This window comes from Lepisosteus oculatus, chromosome 21 (genome assembly GCF_040954835.1).
Source record: "Lepisosteus oculatus isolate fLepOcu1 chromosome 21, fLepOcu1.hap2, whole genome shotgun sequence".
NCBI classification, from domain to species: Eukaryota; Metazoa; Chordata; class Actinopteri; order Semionotiformes; family Lepisosteidae; genus Lepisosteus; species Lepisosteus oculatus.
The window spans coordinates 5987905-6005945 of NC_090716.1; the positions used below are offsets into that span (position 1 = coordinate 5987905).

Sequence of the window (18041 nt, forward strand, 5' to 3'; positions counted from 1 at the left end):
CTGGGTGTTGCTGCTTCCACATTTGAATTTCAAAAGACTACTTGCAGGAAATCATACAAAGCAAAGATCTAAATCTATTGTAAGTTAGGATTTATGTCAGGTCCAGAATATATTCACCTACAGTATATACTATAGCTTCAAGTGGTCTCCTTGAAGAGGGAGACTCCATAAACTAACACAACTGAACTTAAATAAACAATAAACCATATATAATAACAAGCAATTTATATTTGTAAGCAATTTACTGCTAGTTTTTAAATACTTACAGTGGTAAACCAAGATAAATAATAATGTACAGTACATTAAGAAAAACTGTAGTGTTTAAACCATAATTTAGGTTGAGTGATTGCACGCACCGGATGTAGGTACAATAGTATTTATCTTTTGCTCTGGGAAGAGCCTTTTATACTCAGACTAGGCCTATGGATATTTTTAAATGTGTGTCCGTAGGAGACAGAAGCAGTACATAATACACATAACTCTCAAAATAAATAATGTGTGTCCTTGCAGTACAGTATAATTTAGAAAGCCTAATTACACCCAATCAGAAGGAAAGGTCAATAATTGGACTTTTTATTCTCTGTTAGCATTTCTGACATGGTAAATCCCCATAACTGTCCACTTAATTAGTCAAGTAAAATATGAATCCAAACAAAAGTGCTGCTCAAAGACAGAAATGGGAAAAAAACGTCTGTAGCTGATTTAGTACCATGACACCACAAGGTACTATCTTTTTGGAAGAACTAGATTTTATTAAGACACAAATGCAGCAGAGTAAGTATCAGATGCAATTGGTTGTCAGTTTAATTTATCTCCATGCTGGTTAATAAGTAGTAAGTAGAGTACCTGTGGGACTTGTTACTATGGAACTTGGATGATGAAACAGCATTTCCCTGTGTCCCATGGGAGTTGCACTAAGTCGTACAATTCAAGAGCAATATATAAAAAAACAGCACTCGCCAAACAATGTTATAAGGATTTAATCATGTGGCTGAAAGGTAATTTATTTGTTTTGTACACTTTAGATGCTTGGTGGGCAACTGCTTGAATGGGACCATAGGTTTAATAGCACAGCACATGTTCCACAATATAAAGGGTATTGTCATTAGTTCAAAAGCTTAATTTTACCAGTCTGTGGTTTACCAGATTTATGAAAGCATTTTACAAACACTGCTTAATGTAAATGTGGCTTAATGGAACTTTGGCTTCAGAGATTTATCTGCCTTAAAGTCCCTGTTTAAAGAAGTACAAACAAAAGGGGAGGATCTGCAAGTGATTTGTGCAAGTAAAATGTGCATTCATGAGAAATCACACTGTAGCTAAAAAAAGAATCAGAAATCTAGATAAAATGGAGGGTTTTGGGTCATTTGGAGGTTATAATATGCCTTTTCTTCCACATTACTGAAATGATTAATATAATTTATTCATATGGTGTCAGGTAAGACATGTATGAAGTGATAAAGACAATGGGACCAGTGTACTGTATATCCCCATGGCACACAAGAGCTCAGAAGCACCATGTACTGCAAGTAATCAAAGTGAGGAAACCTTGAGATGATCATTTTCAATGTGTTTTCTATAACTACTGCCCTGATTCTGGCATACAGCATGGAGACTATTACTAACACTGTTCGGAACAAGTTACCCAGCCATGTTGCTGAAGCTGAACACCTAAAACATCCTTTTAAAGATCCTTTTAAAGCTTAGTTTTCTTTGCATCAGGTGGCTGCTAGTAACCAAAGGAGCTAGATGGTCCAAATGACCTCCTCATGATGGCTACCTTTACTGTGTTTTATTTAATACTAATACTATTAGGTTAAGATCTTAGATTAACATGATCTTTATCCAGGATTGATGACAGTAAACCCAGAAGAAAACCTCCAGTCCAGGAGAGCCTTGATCTGCTTCATTAAAGCTTTGTTCCTGAAAAACAAGCAGCTCCTTTTATGTAGTACATTAATAATCCAGTTTATCAGAAAAGGCTGTCTCTCTATCCAATATACTGTAAAGCTTTTTCAGCTTTATGTGGAGTTCCAGCCAGGGCTGTTACAAAAGAGATGCAATGCAACATTCATTTTTAAAACTATAATTTACTGTGGGAGACATGCAATTTGTCAGATTCTGAACACAACACTGCTGGAGAATAACCACTTTGACCAAAGAGTTATCAGTAATTGACCCCTGTTTACGTAACATTTTGTGAGGCCACAACTTTTAGAAACATAAAATAAAATTGCTTGAGACCAGAACTTCAGCGAGGGTATATTTAGCCATGAAAAGAGACACCTTAAAAACATTTCCGATGGACGATAGAAGGACCAGCTTCTTCATATTCATCTTTGCTGATCCACATCTGTTGGAAGGTGGAGAGAGAGGCCAAGATGGACCCCCCGATCCAGACGGAGTACTTGCGCTCAGGAGGGGCAATCATCTAAAGAAGAGAAGGCTTCTGTGACGCATGTCCAATGCTAAGCAATTATTCTCATTCTGCTTTACCATGTGTCTTTACAACACTGCCAAGACCTCACCACTCACCAGACTCCAACCCCTGTAAGACTCTCTCACTCTTGAGTAGCGTAGCCAGTAAAGGTGTTCACTCTGAAAGCTGGTTGAGCCTTCAGAGCCCTGTTCTGTCACTGGCCAAAAGTGACCAGGTTTCTCCCAGAAGCAGCACAAAGTGATTCTGTGTACCAGTCCACCAGGGCCCTCTTCCAGTTGTGAGACAACACTTAGGTTTCTTTACAGTAGAATACTACCTTTCCTATTTTAAGTCTTATTTTCTATGAACTAGAACATCCATATTTTCTTTATTTTTCCTCCACCATTGTATGGGATATTATCTTTCTGTTTAAACACAAAGGGTTTGATGTGCTCATTGTAGTATGCACATTACACTGGTCTCATTTCCTACAGTATGTAACAATTTGTAATGCTCCATTTCCATCCACTGATTTTTTATGTACACACAGTATAAATAAATCTGTTACATTTTGGCATATTCTGTTTGCAACGTCCTCAGTTAAGATGATTGGCATATTACCGTTAAGTGGGAGCACACAGATGGCTCTTTCCTTCAAAAAAGGGAAATTGTTTTTGCTTTCAACATGTCAGTTGCACATTAAAATGCTTAAACCGATGGAGAAAGGCTCATCTTGGGTGGTGTTTTATTGCAGATGGGGCACTAAAATAGACTCTGGGGAAAGAAATCTGGTCACATGTCCAAATCCTCCTGATTTTTTCATCCAGTCCAATTGGCTGAGCATTTGGCTGCAGTGTGCGGCCTCATAAGAGTTCCTAAGATCATTTTTTTTTGTTCTAGACTTTTGTGCATACATAGAAAAATCTAAACTGCAAACAAATAGGGTACAAAATAAATGAAAGTTATTTGGGGACTTTTATTACTTATTATTTAGTATGTAATTTTGAATAAGTTCCTTGCACCTAAGTCATGACACCTTCTCCTCTACAGTATGTTGCTGGCCTAAACTACAAGAGTTGGTACTGTTACAGATCGAAATGCATGGCATCCTTTAAACCAGCCCTCTTTAAAACAAACAAAAAACTTTACAAGAGTCAGACAGAATCTGGCTCTGCTAAACTGTGCAGCCACAGAGCATATGACAGCTAAACAATGTACACCGAGTACTGTGAGAGGGCCCTCTACAGTAAAACTCTGCCCTCTGCAGAAAACCATTCCTGTCTATTTTTTCTGTCTATGCCTAGTTAAGAATTTATAAAACAATTTATTGGAAGCTATTAATGGATACCAGTGAACCAAAAATAAAAACAGCTTAGGAGATAAAAAAAAATCTGAAACAACTGGAGCAATTTGCTGCTTGCTTGGATGCTGTCCACAGCTTCCTCTTGCAAACATAACCAGCAGCAATGTTTCTATTTAAATCCTCAATACAATCATCTCCTAGCACTTGTGCTGGAGAGTCAAAAGTACATTGTTGTTTAGCTGCACTGTGATTACCCTGGTGGAACTATATCTAATCCCTAGATTTTTGAGGGAGGAACATAACACAAATTTTTATAAAAGCTGCCTGACAAAGAACAGTTGGATGGGATGAAAAGAATTCTAAATCCCTGTTGCCTCACATAAAGCTTTGCTGCTAAGAGATAAAGGAAAAAGAACAGGAATAGAATGCTATCTTCTTCAGAAATTACCACACATTATGCAGTAAATTACCTGGCTGTCTTCATATGTTATGCAGTTATCCCCAAAAAAGTGATATCTTTATATTTTTTGACCAAACATAATATACACTTAAACTAGGACCTAAACTGCTTAAAGATGTGTGTCCCTTTGCTGACATACTATAAAGTAAGATTTTCCAAAATATTTTTCTTGCAAACCAAATCAATCAATTATACTAGGTAACACAGTATACTGTTTATGACTCAGAAAAAAAGTAGAGAATGGTTAGCACATGTGATATCATCCAAGTGGGACAGACCCGAAGCAAGAAGAATGGATTATTCTTCATACCTTGATTTTCATAGTACTTGGAGCCAAGGCTGTTATCTCTTTCTGCATTCGATCACCGATGCCTGGGTACATTGTAGTTCCACCAGACAGCACATTGTTGGCATAGAGATCCTTTCGAATGTCAATATCACATTTCATGATGCCATTGTATGTGGTCTCATGAATACCTGCAGATTCCATACCTGTTAATGCAATAGATATAAAATTAAAGCTTAACAGCAGTGCAAGACAAGTCCTATACACTATATACTGTACCATTACTACCATTGTTCTGTTGTTAATCTGAAATAAGTACAATTGCCACAAGGTGGCATTCCACAGCTTTCAGTTTTCATTGTAGCGTATTGTGACAAGGGTTATAAAAAGCTCATGTTTGCAGCTTTTAGGGTCTAGAAACAATGGGTTATTTACCCAGCTGTAGCACCAGAAGCCACAGAGAATCAAAGGGGATTTTTGGAGAATGACTCTAGTTTATCATAATAAGAGTGAACAATCAACACCCAGAAAAGAATGGAAGCAAGAGAGGGGACAGAGAGAGAGCAGTGAGGCACGTGAGAGGACCTTGTTCTGATTCATCTTAAAACCAATTCTAGCTACAGTAAGTACTTATAGCGGAGCAGTGACACTGTGGCTGGAAGGTTTCCAGTTCAAATCCTGCGGCTGGTAGAGGAATCCTACTCCGCTGGGGTGCCGTAGAAATGGCTGACCCTGTGCTCTGACCCCAGGCCTCTTTCCCTGTCTGTGTGTCTCATGGAGAGCAAGCTGAGTATGCGAAAAGACAAATTCCTAATGCAAGAAATTGTATATGGCCAATAAAGTGATCTTATCTTATTTGAACCTTGTTTCAGACAGCTTTCAGTCCAAAATTCTGAATTTCTTATTTTTGGAATGATCTAATGGATTACAGACATTCACTTCAAGTTAGTGATGCATTTTGGAATGGAGAGATAGCTCTGGGTCACATTGTTTTAGATAGAACACGGGTTTACCTGTCTTGATGGCCAGTTATATAGTCTTCACGTTACTGGGCTAGCAGTCTGGAATTGCAGTGACATCAAAACACAGGTCGCGGAGATGCACTGCTGTTGTTCATTCTGTGCTGTTTTCCTATATTCTTAACCCCCTATGAGTAGCGGTATTTGTTACAATACAATACTGTTTTAAGTATTGCATCTAGTAAAAAGAAACACTGATTGCACTGACAATACTATAGCCATCTGGCATTTAACAGGGATCTCTATTTCACAACAAACTGAGTTTATTCTGGCAGGCAGCAGACCATCCACTTGCTGTCTATTTCTGGGAAATCCCTAACAGGCTGCTAATGATAAATTCTAATCTTAAACTTTTGAAGTCTGAATAATAAGACTCAAAATACTCTCCAAACAAGCACCCTGAGATCTGCCACCTAACTACTCAGGAGTTCCATCAGCAGCTGAGCTTTTTACCATTAACAGACCACTAGAGTAGGTTATTCAAGAGCCTTGAAACTGGAATATGGTATTTTACGTTAAACAAAAAAATAGATATATTATTTTGCTGTGTTCCACTGAAATACTGCTGTGAAACAATGCTCTGATATGGTTTAAAAATAATCTTTCAGATGACCACAGAGGCTGTAATCTGCTGATGTTTCGGTCGTCGTGTTACTGTTTTCAGGGATCTCGTTAATGGTGGTAGTTTCACAGCTGTAGGTGCTGTGTGCTAGTGGACGTACCAATGAAGGACGGCTGGAAGAGAGTCTCAGGGCAGCGAAACCTCTCATTTCCAATAGTGATGACCTGGCCGTCGGGCAGCTCGTAGCTCTTCTCCAGGGAGGAGGAGGAGGCTGCAGTTGCCATTTCGTTCTCAAAGTCCAGGGCCACGTAGCAGAGCTTCTCCTTAATGTCACGGACAATCTCACGCTCCGCTGAAGAACAGCAGAGAACAGAGCTCGGCACAGGGAAAAAAGGTTTCTCTTGGAATTCACGCAGGGACAGTGAATTCAAAAGAACCAAAAAAATGCCTATCTTATCACTCTGATAGAAATGTTAAATGTGTGTGTACAGCACAGTACAAAATGTATCTTATGAGCAATAAATGACCGTATACCTGCTAAATTCTGATTTTATTTAATAAAATTTGCAGTTTTTTTGCTCTTAGGTTTCAAATCAATGGTTTTCTTTCACCAACAGGGTGTGCCCTTTCCTAACATTGCCCAACACTCTACTCCCATTCCAGAGAGATGAGAAATTTTAACGGTGCGGATGTCTGAGCCACTTTTTACATACAGTACAGCTCTTTTTATGTCAATAAAGTGAAAAATGACAACAGGTTTTGCATAGTTAGCAATTTCCTTCAAAAGCAGCAGGCAACAGCAGAAGAGGTTATTATTTAATTGCAAGTCGCTTTGGATAAGAGCAGTCCATCGCAGGTCACACACAGACACATACAGTACAAGCGCCCAGTCACACCAGGGTCAATTTTCCCTGAAGCCAATTAACATACCAGTATGTCTTTGGACTGTGGGAGGAAACTGGAGCACTCAGAGGAAACCTATGCAGACATGGGGAGAACGTGCAAACTCCACGCGGATAGTTTCCCAGCTCTAGAATTGAACCCTGAGCCCCCACACTGTGAGGTAGCAATACTAACTACAGTAGAGTAAAATTGTGTTCACAGAGGGACTCCATTCATGTGCTTCATAGGTTCTGATTTGACATTGCGGGAGCCTTATTTCACTTTGATCTGAAAACATCTTGCACTGCGCTGAAATGCAAGGGACATGCTTTTAAAGATACCATTTCCATCTCACTGAAAATAACTGCAGAGCCTCCCACCCACAGGCACAAAGGCCATCATTTCCAGGGATAGCATACAACATCATTCAGTCACAAGACTCTTCCCAACAAAAGCTGCCAAATCTTATCCGGTCATGAGATTAGTACATTCTTACTTTGGGGTGTGTTGGGTATGTCAGAAATAAAGTAGCAATGCTCTCTTTCTTTGTTTTTTATATATTCTTCTTTTTTAAAAACAACTTTGCTTTAATTTGGCACCGTATGATACTGGAAACTTTATTCAGCATTGCGTCAACGTTTTCAAATCCCAGATTATTAGAAAAAGCTTACCTGTGGTGACAAAAGAATAGCCTCTCTCTGTGAGAATTTTCATGAGATAGTCGGTCAAGTCCCTGCCAGCAAGATCCAATCTCATGATAGCATGAGGAAGGGCATAGCCTTCATAAATGGGCACATTGTGGGTCACTCCATCTCCAGAGTCCAACACAATACCTGGAATGATTTAGTTACATGCTTTTACTTTCCATCATTTCTGACGGACAGGTATAGAGAGAAGATATAATTAGTTTGACACAAGTGTACAGCATGGGGCAATGCATTAATTTGCACATAGGGCAAAGGAGAACATGTTCCAGTGCACGAAGACTGTGCACACTAGACAGTGATACATCAGCATTTGTACACTTGTAATGCCCTGTACAGCCACTGATGGTCATTGTTGATGTTAATGCCTGCAAGTGTAAACTATTATTGTCCATAGGAATCTATTCCCTACTTATATTCATACAGTACTTAATGCCTTACTCCATGGTGTAGTTTCCATGAAAATTCATTAGTTCTTAACCTTGGTTCCAGTGGTCTGCTATATAATCTGGTTTCTGATCCAGCCAAATTATTAATTACAGGAAAATTGATTTAAATTTTGTATTATATGTATGTTTTTTAAACTTGCTCTTAGCTCTTAAAATCTGAATGTAAATTTGTAATTGATATGAACCCTGTGCTCATTAGAGGGTTTCGGGAATCTAACCCATTAGATTTGAATAGTGAACAATTTGAAATAAGGACAGGGTGCAGAAAAAAACCAAACAACCAAGCTGATAAATTACATCCATCAATTAGCACCAATGATTAATGACCAAATTGAAAATGAAAACCAGCAGATACAGGAGTCTCTCAGGAACAGAGCTGAGAACCACTGGGATAATTATCTAACTACCCCAAACCACAAATACTGTAGATGCTTTTGTTTCTGAAGACTTTGATTACACTAATACAAGTGCTGTTAGCCAAATATCTGTGCATTAGCTGGGCTGGTCCCAGATGGAGACAACATCCGAAAAAAATCTGATTCAGGGTGGATTAAGAATAATTGTTTAATTAATTGAAAAGCCAAATGAACACGTCTCTGAGGTGTGAATCAGATGTCTGGAGATCTGAGGTAAAAGAACATAACGTTCTTCAGACACGGTTTGTTCACACTTTGAAAGCTAATACAGTAAAGCCAAAATTCAAGGCTTTCCCAGGTTCTTCATTTACTCGCTGTGTCTTAGATATCCTGACTGAACTTACCAGTGGTACGACCGGAGGCATACAGAGAAAGCACAGCCTGGATTGCTACATACATTGCTGGAACATTGAAGGTCTCAAACATAATCTGTAAAGACCATTAAAGGACAGGATTCAATACACAAATGGTTAAAAGGATGTTGTAGGAAGCATATGACAAACTTTTTTAAGATTAAAGGAAGCTAAAACAACCTGTGTCATTTTCTCTCTGTTGGCTTTTGGGTTTAGAGGGGCTTCAGTCAGCAGTACTGGATGTTCTTCTGGGGCCACGCGGAGCTCATTGTAGAAGGAATGGTGCCAGATCTGTGGATAAAAAGAACAAAAACATTTGTGTGAGAGGATTGTGTTTTTGGTTTGGAGCTTTAAAACTTCCCACATTGCTAGGTGGCAGGTCACATTAAGAGTGTTTGGAATTTCAAGTACCATTTTAAAACAGCCCTGAGCTCTCCACTGACAGCTCTTGGAGGGGCCGGAGGGGAGGGTGAATATTATGTCCTTTCGGGTTATGATCATCAATCAGAAATGATAAAGTATGCAGAGTGTAAGTATGGAGAATTCCGTTGAAAAGGTTGTTATGGTTTTTATTTGGATTTCTTAAAAATCTGATAACATACTGTAACTCACTTAGTGCTTTAGATTAGGGAGTCCACTTCAAAACGCTGCTAATGTAGGCAGTGTCAGTATTTACTGTACCTTCTCCATGTCGTCCCAGTTGGTGATAATGCCGTGCTCGATGGGGTATTTCAGAGTGAGAATACCTCTTTTACTCTGGGCTTCGTCTCCTACGTAACTGTCTTTCTGTCCCATCCCGACCATGACACCCTATGTGATTATGAAAAAACAAGACACTGTGTCAGATCCCTGTTAATTTTCATTCTTTGGAGTTTGGAAATATGAAATATGAATTACAAAATGACAAAAACACTGGGTTATTTCTCCAAACAATAAAAGGATCAAACAGGAGCAGATTATAGTATATAACCTCATTCTCACATCTTCACTTACTCTCCCCAAGTCATTTTGCAGTACAATACGTCACGGCTGCACTTTGCACTTACAGTAATTACCTTCATTTTGCTTAAAATAGTTTTATTTTCTATCGATAAATACCATACTGTATCTGTAAATCTCAGAATCAATCCAAATGATAAAAAACATCAGCTAGTCACTGTCACAGAGAGGAGCTAATGATGTTGCCAAACCACAACCAAGGAATTAAGGAGGTCCTATAGCAAAAGTCGCACTCTCTATCAAGCAGAGAATAAAGACATCAAATGAGTTGCACAATGCTTTGGACTGGTATGCAGTCATTAACAGTGGAAAGCTGTTTTTCCACAATTATGATCATAAAAAGGGGTTGCTGGGAATGATTGGATAGGCATGATAATGTTAAAGACAGATTAACGATCACTATTAAAGTATCAGAAATCAAATTATTACTTTCAAATATTGATCATCATTTATGTCATTATGATATGATCAACCTCTGCATAAGGACTTGCACTATGATCTAGTTAAACATCAAGCCCTCTGACTCCTGCAGGAACAGAGTATTTGTAAACCAAAGGCCACCCTCTTTCAATCACATCGACTGTTGTCTGGGGGTCAAAAAACAGTCCATGATTTAACCTGCAGAGCATGTCACTAAAAAAACATCGTTGATCTGGAGACTGATATGGAGACAAATTTGCATATCTATGAACTATCTACTATGGAGCTCCAGAAGACTTAAAAAGCATCTACAGAGATGTGTAACACATTAGCAGTGCTATTTAAAGCTTCCTGAAGATGTGTCTGGAACACACATTCAGTCAGAAAACACAGTCAGAACAGGACTAAAACCAGACACGGAAACCAGACTGAGCTCGCTGCTGGACCTGGTGGCGGGGACGACCCACGATGGAGGGAAAGACAGCCCTGGGAGCATCATCTCCAGCAAAGCCGGCTTTACAGAGTCCTGAGCCATTGTCGCACACCAGAGCAGTGGTCTCTTCCTCGTCACACATTTCTTTATGCCCTTGCCGACCTGTCAGATCACAGCCAAAGGTGAAAAAGGTTTTTATTCTAAAAACACAAGGGCAGAGGAGAAAAAGACAGTGTGCGATACAGTTGTTTTACAACTATGTTCTCAGAGAAACAGGGATACACTCCTCAGAGCTACTTTAAATGCCATAGAAGACCAATTTGGAATCAGTATCACCTATGAAATCTTGCACATTACCTGCATATGCACAAACGTGATTTTTTTCTCATATTCAATTTTCAGTTACTGTCTATCTGTCCATCTGCAGGCATTTACAAAATGTAATACACAAGTTGAGAAATCTGGTGGCTAGTGCATAGTGCATAGTGCAAGAGGTTCTAAACTAGCTCTAAACTATAATATATAACATTCAAAGATAAGCTTGTTACAGTAATGTTTAGTTTCACTAAAAGTTACTAGTACAATGGCTTTTGCCGTCACTGGCATAATCTTCATTTGTGCACAACTTGAACTGGAATATTCAATTACGTAACCAGCTGGTGTCATGACTTTCAAACTAGAAATACCAAGGGAAAAAAAGAGATTAATAGTAGTATAAAGTGGCTGAATGGTTGAACTCACCCAGAAAAGCTGGAGAAGACGGCAGAAGTCGGCTAGCGCTCCCTTTGATAAAGTAAGTGTGCTTTCACCTGGCCTCCACTTTTATAGAAGCCGTTTTGGGAAGGAGGCCATTGAATGCCATTAAAACATCAGCCCATTTTAGGAAGCATTTCCTTGCTAACAAGTCACAAAAGTGAATGATAGGCCGCCTCCGATAAATTAGGACAGGATTTCTCATCAAGCTGGAATCTTTCCCACTGAACAGGTTGCCTACAAGCTTTTAGGGTTTTAATATTAGAAGGTAATTTATTACATCAGGTGCCCCTAGCCTATGGACGGAAAATTGGTTCACTTGCGGTCTAACTGAAAGGCATTTCAGTATCTTTCAGCACAGCAAGCTATAAATAACTCCGAATGCATCACTCATTGAGCAAGCATGGTCATTCCGCAGCTGGAGTATTGTGGAAGTGGGTTGGCCATTGTGATGTTAAGTCACTCATAGCCATTCCAAAAGAACCATAAATGTGATGGCAGTTTCTCCTCAGTGATTGCTTATAAATGTAAAAAGACCAATACTAAGTATAAGAGTAGGCTAGATTAATTGGTTGAATGGGTGTTGCAAAAAAAAAAAACATCTCTCATCTGGATGAGTTAAGAGACCAGAGTATCCAAGGACAACCTACAAAAAACGCTTGGGTTCAATATTGAATCATGGAAAAACTTCAATGACTCTTTTCCATTTCAACATTACAAAAAACATTCTGAACTTCTTGTGAATACATATACAGTACATGAAATGGTAAAAAAAAAACCATTACAAAAACTGTGTAATGTTTACTTAATAATCATGACATTTGTAAATCTGTATCTTGGACCCTTTTAATCAGAGAAGCAGATTTAACTGCATGAAGACAATTCTGAATCTTGTCTTCATAAAGGACCTTTACTATCCTATGAAAGTAGATATAAAAAATAGTGTACAAAAAAACCTTGAAATTTGACATCAGCTCACTTCAGCAATTTTAAGTTACGAAACTCATAACTTGAGATATAGTTAGCAGTCACAAAACCAAAATAGTATCTTCTCCTCATATGAAGAAGGCTGTCAGAATTTACAATAAGGGCTAGTCAAGTGGTGGTATACAAGCAGACTGAGAACATTTCAGCAAAAATGTCTGTAGAGATGAATCACGTTTCTCAAGGTTTAGCAGAAGAGACCGATTAAGAACGAGACAGGTACCCCTATATCAAGAAACTGCTACACTTCATGAGATCATCAAATTTAGTTTATAAACACAAGAAAAAAACATTTTTTAAATTCCTTTATTAAAATTAACAGAATGCAACAGCATCTCCAAAAATCGCACTGTATTGCACACTTCAGCCGTCTTGATTAGATCAAAAGGCTATAGGACATTCTTTCAAAGTGAATAGTGTACGCGAACAGATACATTTTTTAAAAATAGATCCTGTATAGAAAATATGTAATCTTTGATGCACTCAGTAGTTTGGTTAGCTTCAATATTCTTCTCAATCAAACCATATATACACATCATTATACGGAACACAGAAGCTGAAGCAAATCTGCTGTATTGTACAGCATACATTTATGTACTCAAAGGTGATTTCTATGTAACCAATTTGAATATGATAAATACCGCATAACATAAAAAGAAAATTGCAATACGAGGGGAAAGAACCTGATATACAGTACATACACCCTTAAATAACAAACTCTGAGAGGAAAACCCTGCTGAATTGTTTTTATCAAATAACTATATAGCAGTTAATTCAGTGCATAGCTTAATCAGCAGCTAAGACATCATGGCACAATTTCCAAGCAACACCCTTAGTGTTTTTGAATACAGCAGAAGTAAATATTTAAGTTTTCAGACTCAGCTGTATGGGAGGAGTGCAAAGTGGTTACTTCTGGAGTGGTTGATACATTGAAATGAAAAACAGATGCTTAAATGGAAATGGAGATTCAGGAGTTTTCATAAAAGAATATTTTTTAGGCAGCTTTCATAAACAGCTTTAAATTAGCTGAGAAGAAAACCTGACTCTACCAAGTAAATCTTGACACCGCGACTTAAATTTGTTCTAACACTATGACATACTATACTGACTACTTTTGCTATCAATACAAATTGACAGCTTTATTACTGAATGTGTTACATCCCTGCCTCACAACACTTCACTCCTCCCACAAAGCTCAGACCAAAGAATCAAACACTGGGTTCCAGCAGCACAAGTGTATTTGGTGAGAAATGTTAGTGTTTACAGTAGTCCAGTCAGGCACATGAAGACCACAACGTGTAATGCCAGCAGGTATGTGAGGAAAACGTAGCGCGATTTTGCTCTGGTCGTCAGCAGCTTAGAGCAGTACAGACTGCGGCCCCTCAACCATCTCTTAACAGAGAGAGCTCCACCTTTCATCTGGAGGAGAAAGTTCAGACAAAGTCATTGTTGAGGAAGAAACATGTTTCCGACTTCACACTTGACAATATTGCAAATATTGTAAATAAAGCCATCCTTCTTTGCTAAGTAGCCTTCTCTCTTTTAACTCCTTGTGTCCACAAGTAAACCTTTGCACCAGAATTATTTACTTCAGATAAGCAGGATGCTGCATGTATCAGAAGATCAATTAATACTTTTTGTTGCTAGATAGCACTTAGGAAAGATGCAGGCTGCAATTTACCTACCTTGCGTACTACCACATGTTCAGCAGGGTCTATAATAAGTGCCCTGTGCTCTTCATCTGATTCAAGTTGAATGCTGTATTCCCTTGGAGTGGATCTAGAAATGTTTGCATCAATACTAAAACGAAATGGAAATAAGAATAAATTAGAACTTAGTCTTTAACCCTGCTCAACACTGAACACTTACCAATCAGTATTTATTCTACCATTTTATTGCAAGTACCAGGTCAGGTGTTCCTTCAGTTGTTAAATATGAGTTAGCAAATGCTTTCTTTGGCCTGCAAAACAAGATGGGCTTTTCATCTGTTACACATCCATAAGCTGTGTGCAGTCTGAAAAAAAAACCCATAAGCTAAACAGAAGGAAACTGGCCGGCTAATAGACAGCAGTCAACCTTTTATCACTTTCCGCCACCAGTCCTAAAGCCTCTTCAGCTGCCTCGCGCCTGGCCCGCTCTTCAGACAGCTCCTCTGCCAGGTGGGACAGGTCCTGCTGTGTAGAATCCAACGCCTGCTCTGTTTCTATGAGCCTAGTGGAAAAGAAAAACAGAGCACAAGAGAACATCATCACGATCTTTTGATGTATGGAGATTGAATGAAGTTTCACCAAACAAGTAAAATGAACTACTTTATAAAAAACCTTTTTTCCCCCAATTTGTGTTTAAAAAACAAAACCACATGCATGCACAAACAGTGATTTCGGAATAACAGCTAAAAGTCATGATCCGTAGAGTGACCCTATATACCAGGAAAGTTAAAGAAGCTTCTGTCTGTGACCAGTTACATTAAATAAATTTTACAATATTCTATATTTTTATTGTACAATGAAAGTGGAAGTTTCACCTCCTTCTCAGCTCACTACCATCCAGGCTTTCAATGTCTACCATGGTCTTTTCCTGCGGTGCCCCTGGAGGCACCTCGACAGCAGCTGCACCCTGGAAAGGAGAAGAGGTCAGCAGAGTCAACAGGGACTTCCAAGGTGGGAACTCGGAGAATTTATCAAATCTGACATTGCACCATTTAGAGGGTAGCACCCCCAGTGCTTTACAGAAGAATAGTGCCATGGGAGACACTGATCACCTCAGTCACTGCTGGAAGCCCACTGGTGCCTAACAAATCACATACATTACTGTTTCACCACAAACTGAAAAGACCCTGGCAGATTTAGGTCCACCCCACACTAGCAACTGTGCAGCAGTGGTTGGGGTCAGCTAGCAACAAGAACCTAGGTTTCAACGGGCGGTGTCTGAGACACAAGACCCAAACCCTTTTCTGAAGGAGTACGGCATATGGACAAAACCCTTAAGCTAGCAAAGCTTGTTTAAGATGTTTTAAAACTATGATATATGAACCTTCACTTAGATGTAAATCATGCTTTTACTCACTTGAACGGGGTTCTGGTAGGGCAGTACAGCTGGTGTTTGTGTCTGGCTCTCCAGCCAATAACAGCGATTCTGAACTTCGCTGAGATTCATCTGCGTCTCGCGCAGAGTTTGAGAAACGGCTTTTAGCTGCATCGACAAGCCCATTTTCTCTTCGATGGTTTGCATCATCTGAAATTACCGTTGCAGGGAAATATCTTTAAAACATGAGCATATAAATCTTCTGATGTATATTACCAAGGATTTTCTTGAACATCACATCTTCCATTTTCAAGTCACTAATTTCACCTTGAACAGCCAATTTGATTAGGGCCGTCACCAATGCACCGGCAGTAATAATACATTTAACTACTGAATAATAACATTAGATGCTGAAATACATCTTGGAAATGCCACAGCGAGGGTGAAGGTTAGAAGTTTAATGAAAGGTCTGAGTTGGTGAAATTTGTCAGCAGCTTTGAGGACACAGGAAATCTTATAAAAGTCAGAGAAAACAAAAACTCATTCTAGTCTTGCCTTGGCGTTCAGCTGCTGAAAGCGGAGGTCTTTCTGGTGAATCTCCTGTAGGCAACGCTGCAAGTCACTCTGAAGCTGGCCACGTTCTTTCAGCAGCTGTGTAACTTGATCTGCAGAAGCCTCTTTTGCTGCCAGGGTAACACTTTCCATCTGCAAAACATCACCATATACACGAGAAACAAACCAAAACACTGTCACTGCTATCTCAATTCATCAATCTTTAGTAATTGTCAATGCAGCGAACAAAAACTGAAAAAAAACCTGAAAAACATGAATCTATTATTTTTTTACCTTAACTGGATAAAGTGAAGGGGCATTTTTGGATTCTTTTACAAGTGCTTCAGGGCGGTGTTTCTGCAGTTCAGAGATCTGTCGATCTTTTTCAGCCACCACCATCAAATGCTGCTGTCTCAAAGCTCGAGATTCAGAGAGCAGCAGGTTCTTCTCGGATCTAAATATAAAAAAACACAGCTCAAACTTTGGCAAAAAGCAAGCAATTATGAGGATTCTGTCAAACGTCCTAGAAATAATAGTGTACACAGTCACGGGCAACACCTCTGCATAAACTGCCAGTACTAAATGCCAAACATACCAACACTTTAAATCACCAATACTAAACTTAGCAACAGTGAGTAATCATGGGCTGGTCTAAAACCTTTCCTTTTTTTAAATAACAGGAGATAACCTTGAAAGTAACGTCTCATATACTACCAACTGCATCATCATTTTCATTAGTATATTAAAAAACCTACAACACTCTTGGCAGCATAACTAAACTTCCAAAATGAGGCTTTGTCAACTGTCCACAACTCCACCCGTACAGTGTAACCACAAAGACTTCTATGGTATTTGTATGGGCACAAGACCATGCATGAGTACTTCAGGCCATATATCTGCAAATCAGGTATCAAATTACATCTGCCTTGATCACTAAAAGACTTACTGTAATTTATTCATACTACCAACTGAATTTCCCAGTTGTTATTCCAATACAATTAGAATGTCAAGAATGTAGCTTATTTATAGTAAATTACTTTTGTGCAAATAGTTCATATGAAGTGTCACTGGGATTATGATTAAGTCACAGTTTGTTCGTCTCAATGTGACTCTGACAACAAATGGGACATACCAGTAACATGGCATGCAGTCCTTATAAGACATACTCTGTTCCAATATCTGCCTGCATATACAGTGGTGAGAGTTAATTACAGACTCGCTCCCGGCTGTACAATAAGCTGCTGTTTAATAAGATAAGTGATCAGGAGAGGAATCCCCCCATCCAGTTGATTCTTTTGAGATAATCTATTTAATGTACTACAGTCTGTTTTTTTTTAATAAAATTCCATATGGTCTAACTGAAATACTCTGACCAACTCTGGAATATAAAAAAAGCAACTGTCTCAAAGAATGCGAAAACAGACACATTGACATCCTATGATTAGATTTAAACTTCAAACAACTTTTATTGCCAGCCACGTGTCTCACTGAGGAGAATAACAGCTGTTCTCATAATTTTATTTTTGTTCCTTCTGTGACTAAAAATTAGACGTATATAATGTGCACGTATGTTACCTTAAATTAAATTCCAATAAAATAACATGACATTAACAACACTAGAAGGAAAAAAATGAAATGTTGAGATTCTTAATATAGGAAATCAACTGTAAGGCAATTTCTTATATTTACTCTGCAGTCAAAGACTGAAGTAAAAAGACTGTGCCGAACACTTGGTGTTGCTGCTGAGCTTGAAAGCCAGAAGATACCTTAGTTCTCCGAGCTCTGACTGGTATGCACGGATATCCTTCTCTGTCTGCTGTCTGTAGGCATACGCCTGTTGCAGTGCTTTCTGCAGCTCATCAACTCGTATCTTCATCTGTGTTAACTCAACATTTTCCAACCTCTGGCTTCCCATTTCTTTTACCTGGAATGTAAAATAAAGGAAATGTATGTTAATTGTGCTATACCTTAAATTTTTCAAACATGCATTCCACAGAACTAGACAAAACACCTGCCACCATGC

The 18041-nt window shown here is 38.8% G+C and overlaps 2 protein-coding genes across 4 annotated transcripts in view; both read right to left on the reverse strand.

Moving 5' to 3' along the window:
• Positions 1–964: 964 nt before the first annotated feature.
• acte1 (actin, epsilon 1) lies at positions 965–11554 on the reverse strand. Its single transcript, XM_006642647.3, has 9 exons — positions 11447–11554; positions 10719–10867; positions 9535–9663; positions 9034–9144; positions 8845–8929; positions 7603–7764; positions 6210–6401; positions 4493–4674; positions 965–2431 (listed from the first exon to the last, which is right to left on the reverse strand). Exons 2-9 carry the CDS (start codon positions 10845–10847, stop codon positions 2288–2290), a joined length of 1134 nt encoding a protein of 377 aa, XP_006642710.1. The 5' UTR covers positions 10848–10867; positions 11447–11554; the 3' UTR covers positions 965–2287.
• Positions 11555–12730: 1176 nt separating this feature from the next.
• Positions 12731–18041, reverse strand: part of LOC102690978 (golgin subfamily B member 1-like) — a 31143-nt gene continuing 25832 nt past the window's right edge. For all 3 annotated transcript variants that reach the window (XM_069181803.1, XM_069181804.1, XM_015338523.2), the window contains 8 exons: positions 17785–17942; positions 16313–16472; positions 16022–16171; positions 15509–15676; positions 14967–15058; positions 14519–14653; positions 14128–14242; positions 12731–13861 (listed from right to left, as the gene is read on the reverse strand). In XM_069181803.1, coding sequence (XP_069037904.1) covers positions 13703–13861; positions 14128–14242; positions 14519–14653; positions 14967–15058; positions 15509–15676; positions 16022–16171; positions 16313–16472; positions 17785–17942 — 1137 coding nt within the window. In that variant the 3' untranslated portion in view covers positions 12731–13702. The remainder of the gene's footprint in view (positions 13862–14127; positions 14243–14518; positions 14654–14966; positions 15059–15508; positions 15677–16021; positions 16172–16312; positions 16473–17784; positions 17943–18041) is intronic.

What these genes read in the sequence shown, in the direction of transcription:
- acte1 (XM_006642647.3), bottom strand. Translation starts at nt 10,847, where the DNA reads ATGTGTGACGAGGAAGAGACCACTGCTCTGGTGTGCGACAATGGCTCA. An exon ending in TGGGTCGTCCCCGCCACCAG is followed by an intron (nt 9,664 to 10,718) that starts GTCCAGCAGCGA and finishes ATAATCACATAG; the next exon opens with GGTGTCATGGTCGGGATGGG. An exon ending in CAAGTACTATGAAAATCAAG is followed by an intron (nt 2,432 to 4,492) that starts GTATGAAGAATA and finishes TCTCTTCTTTAG; the next exon opens with ATGATTGCCCCTCCTGAGCG.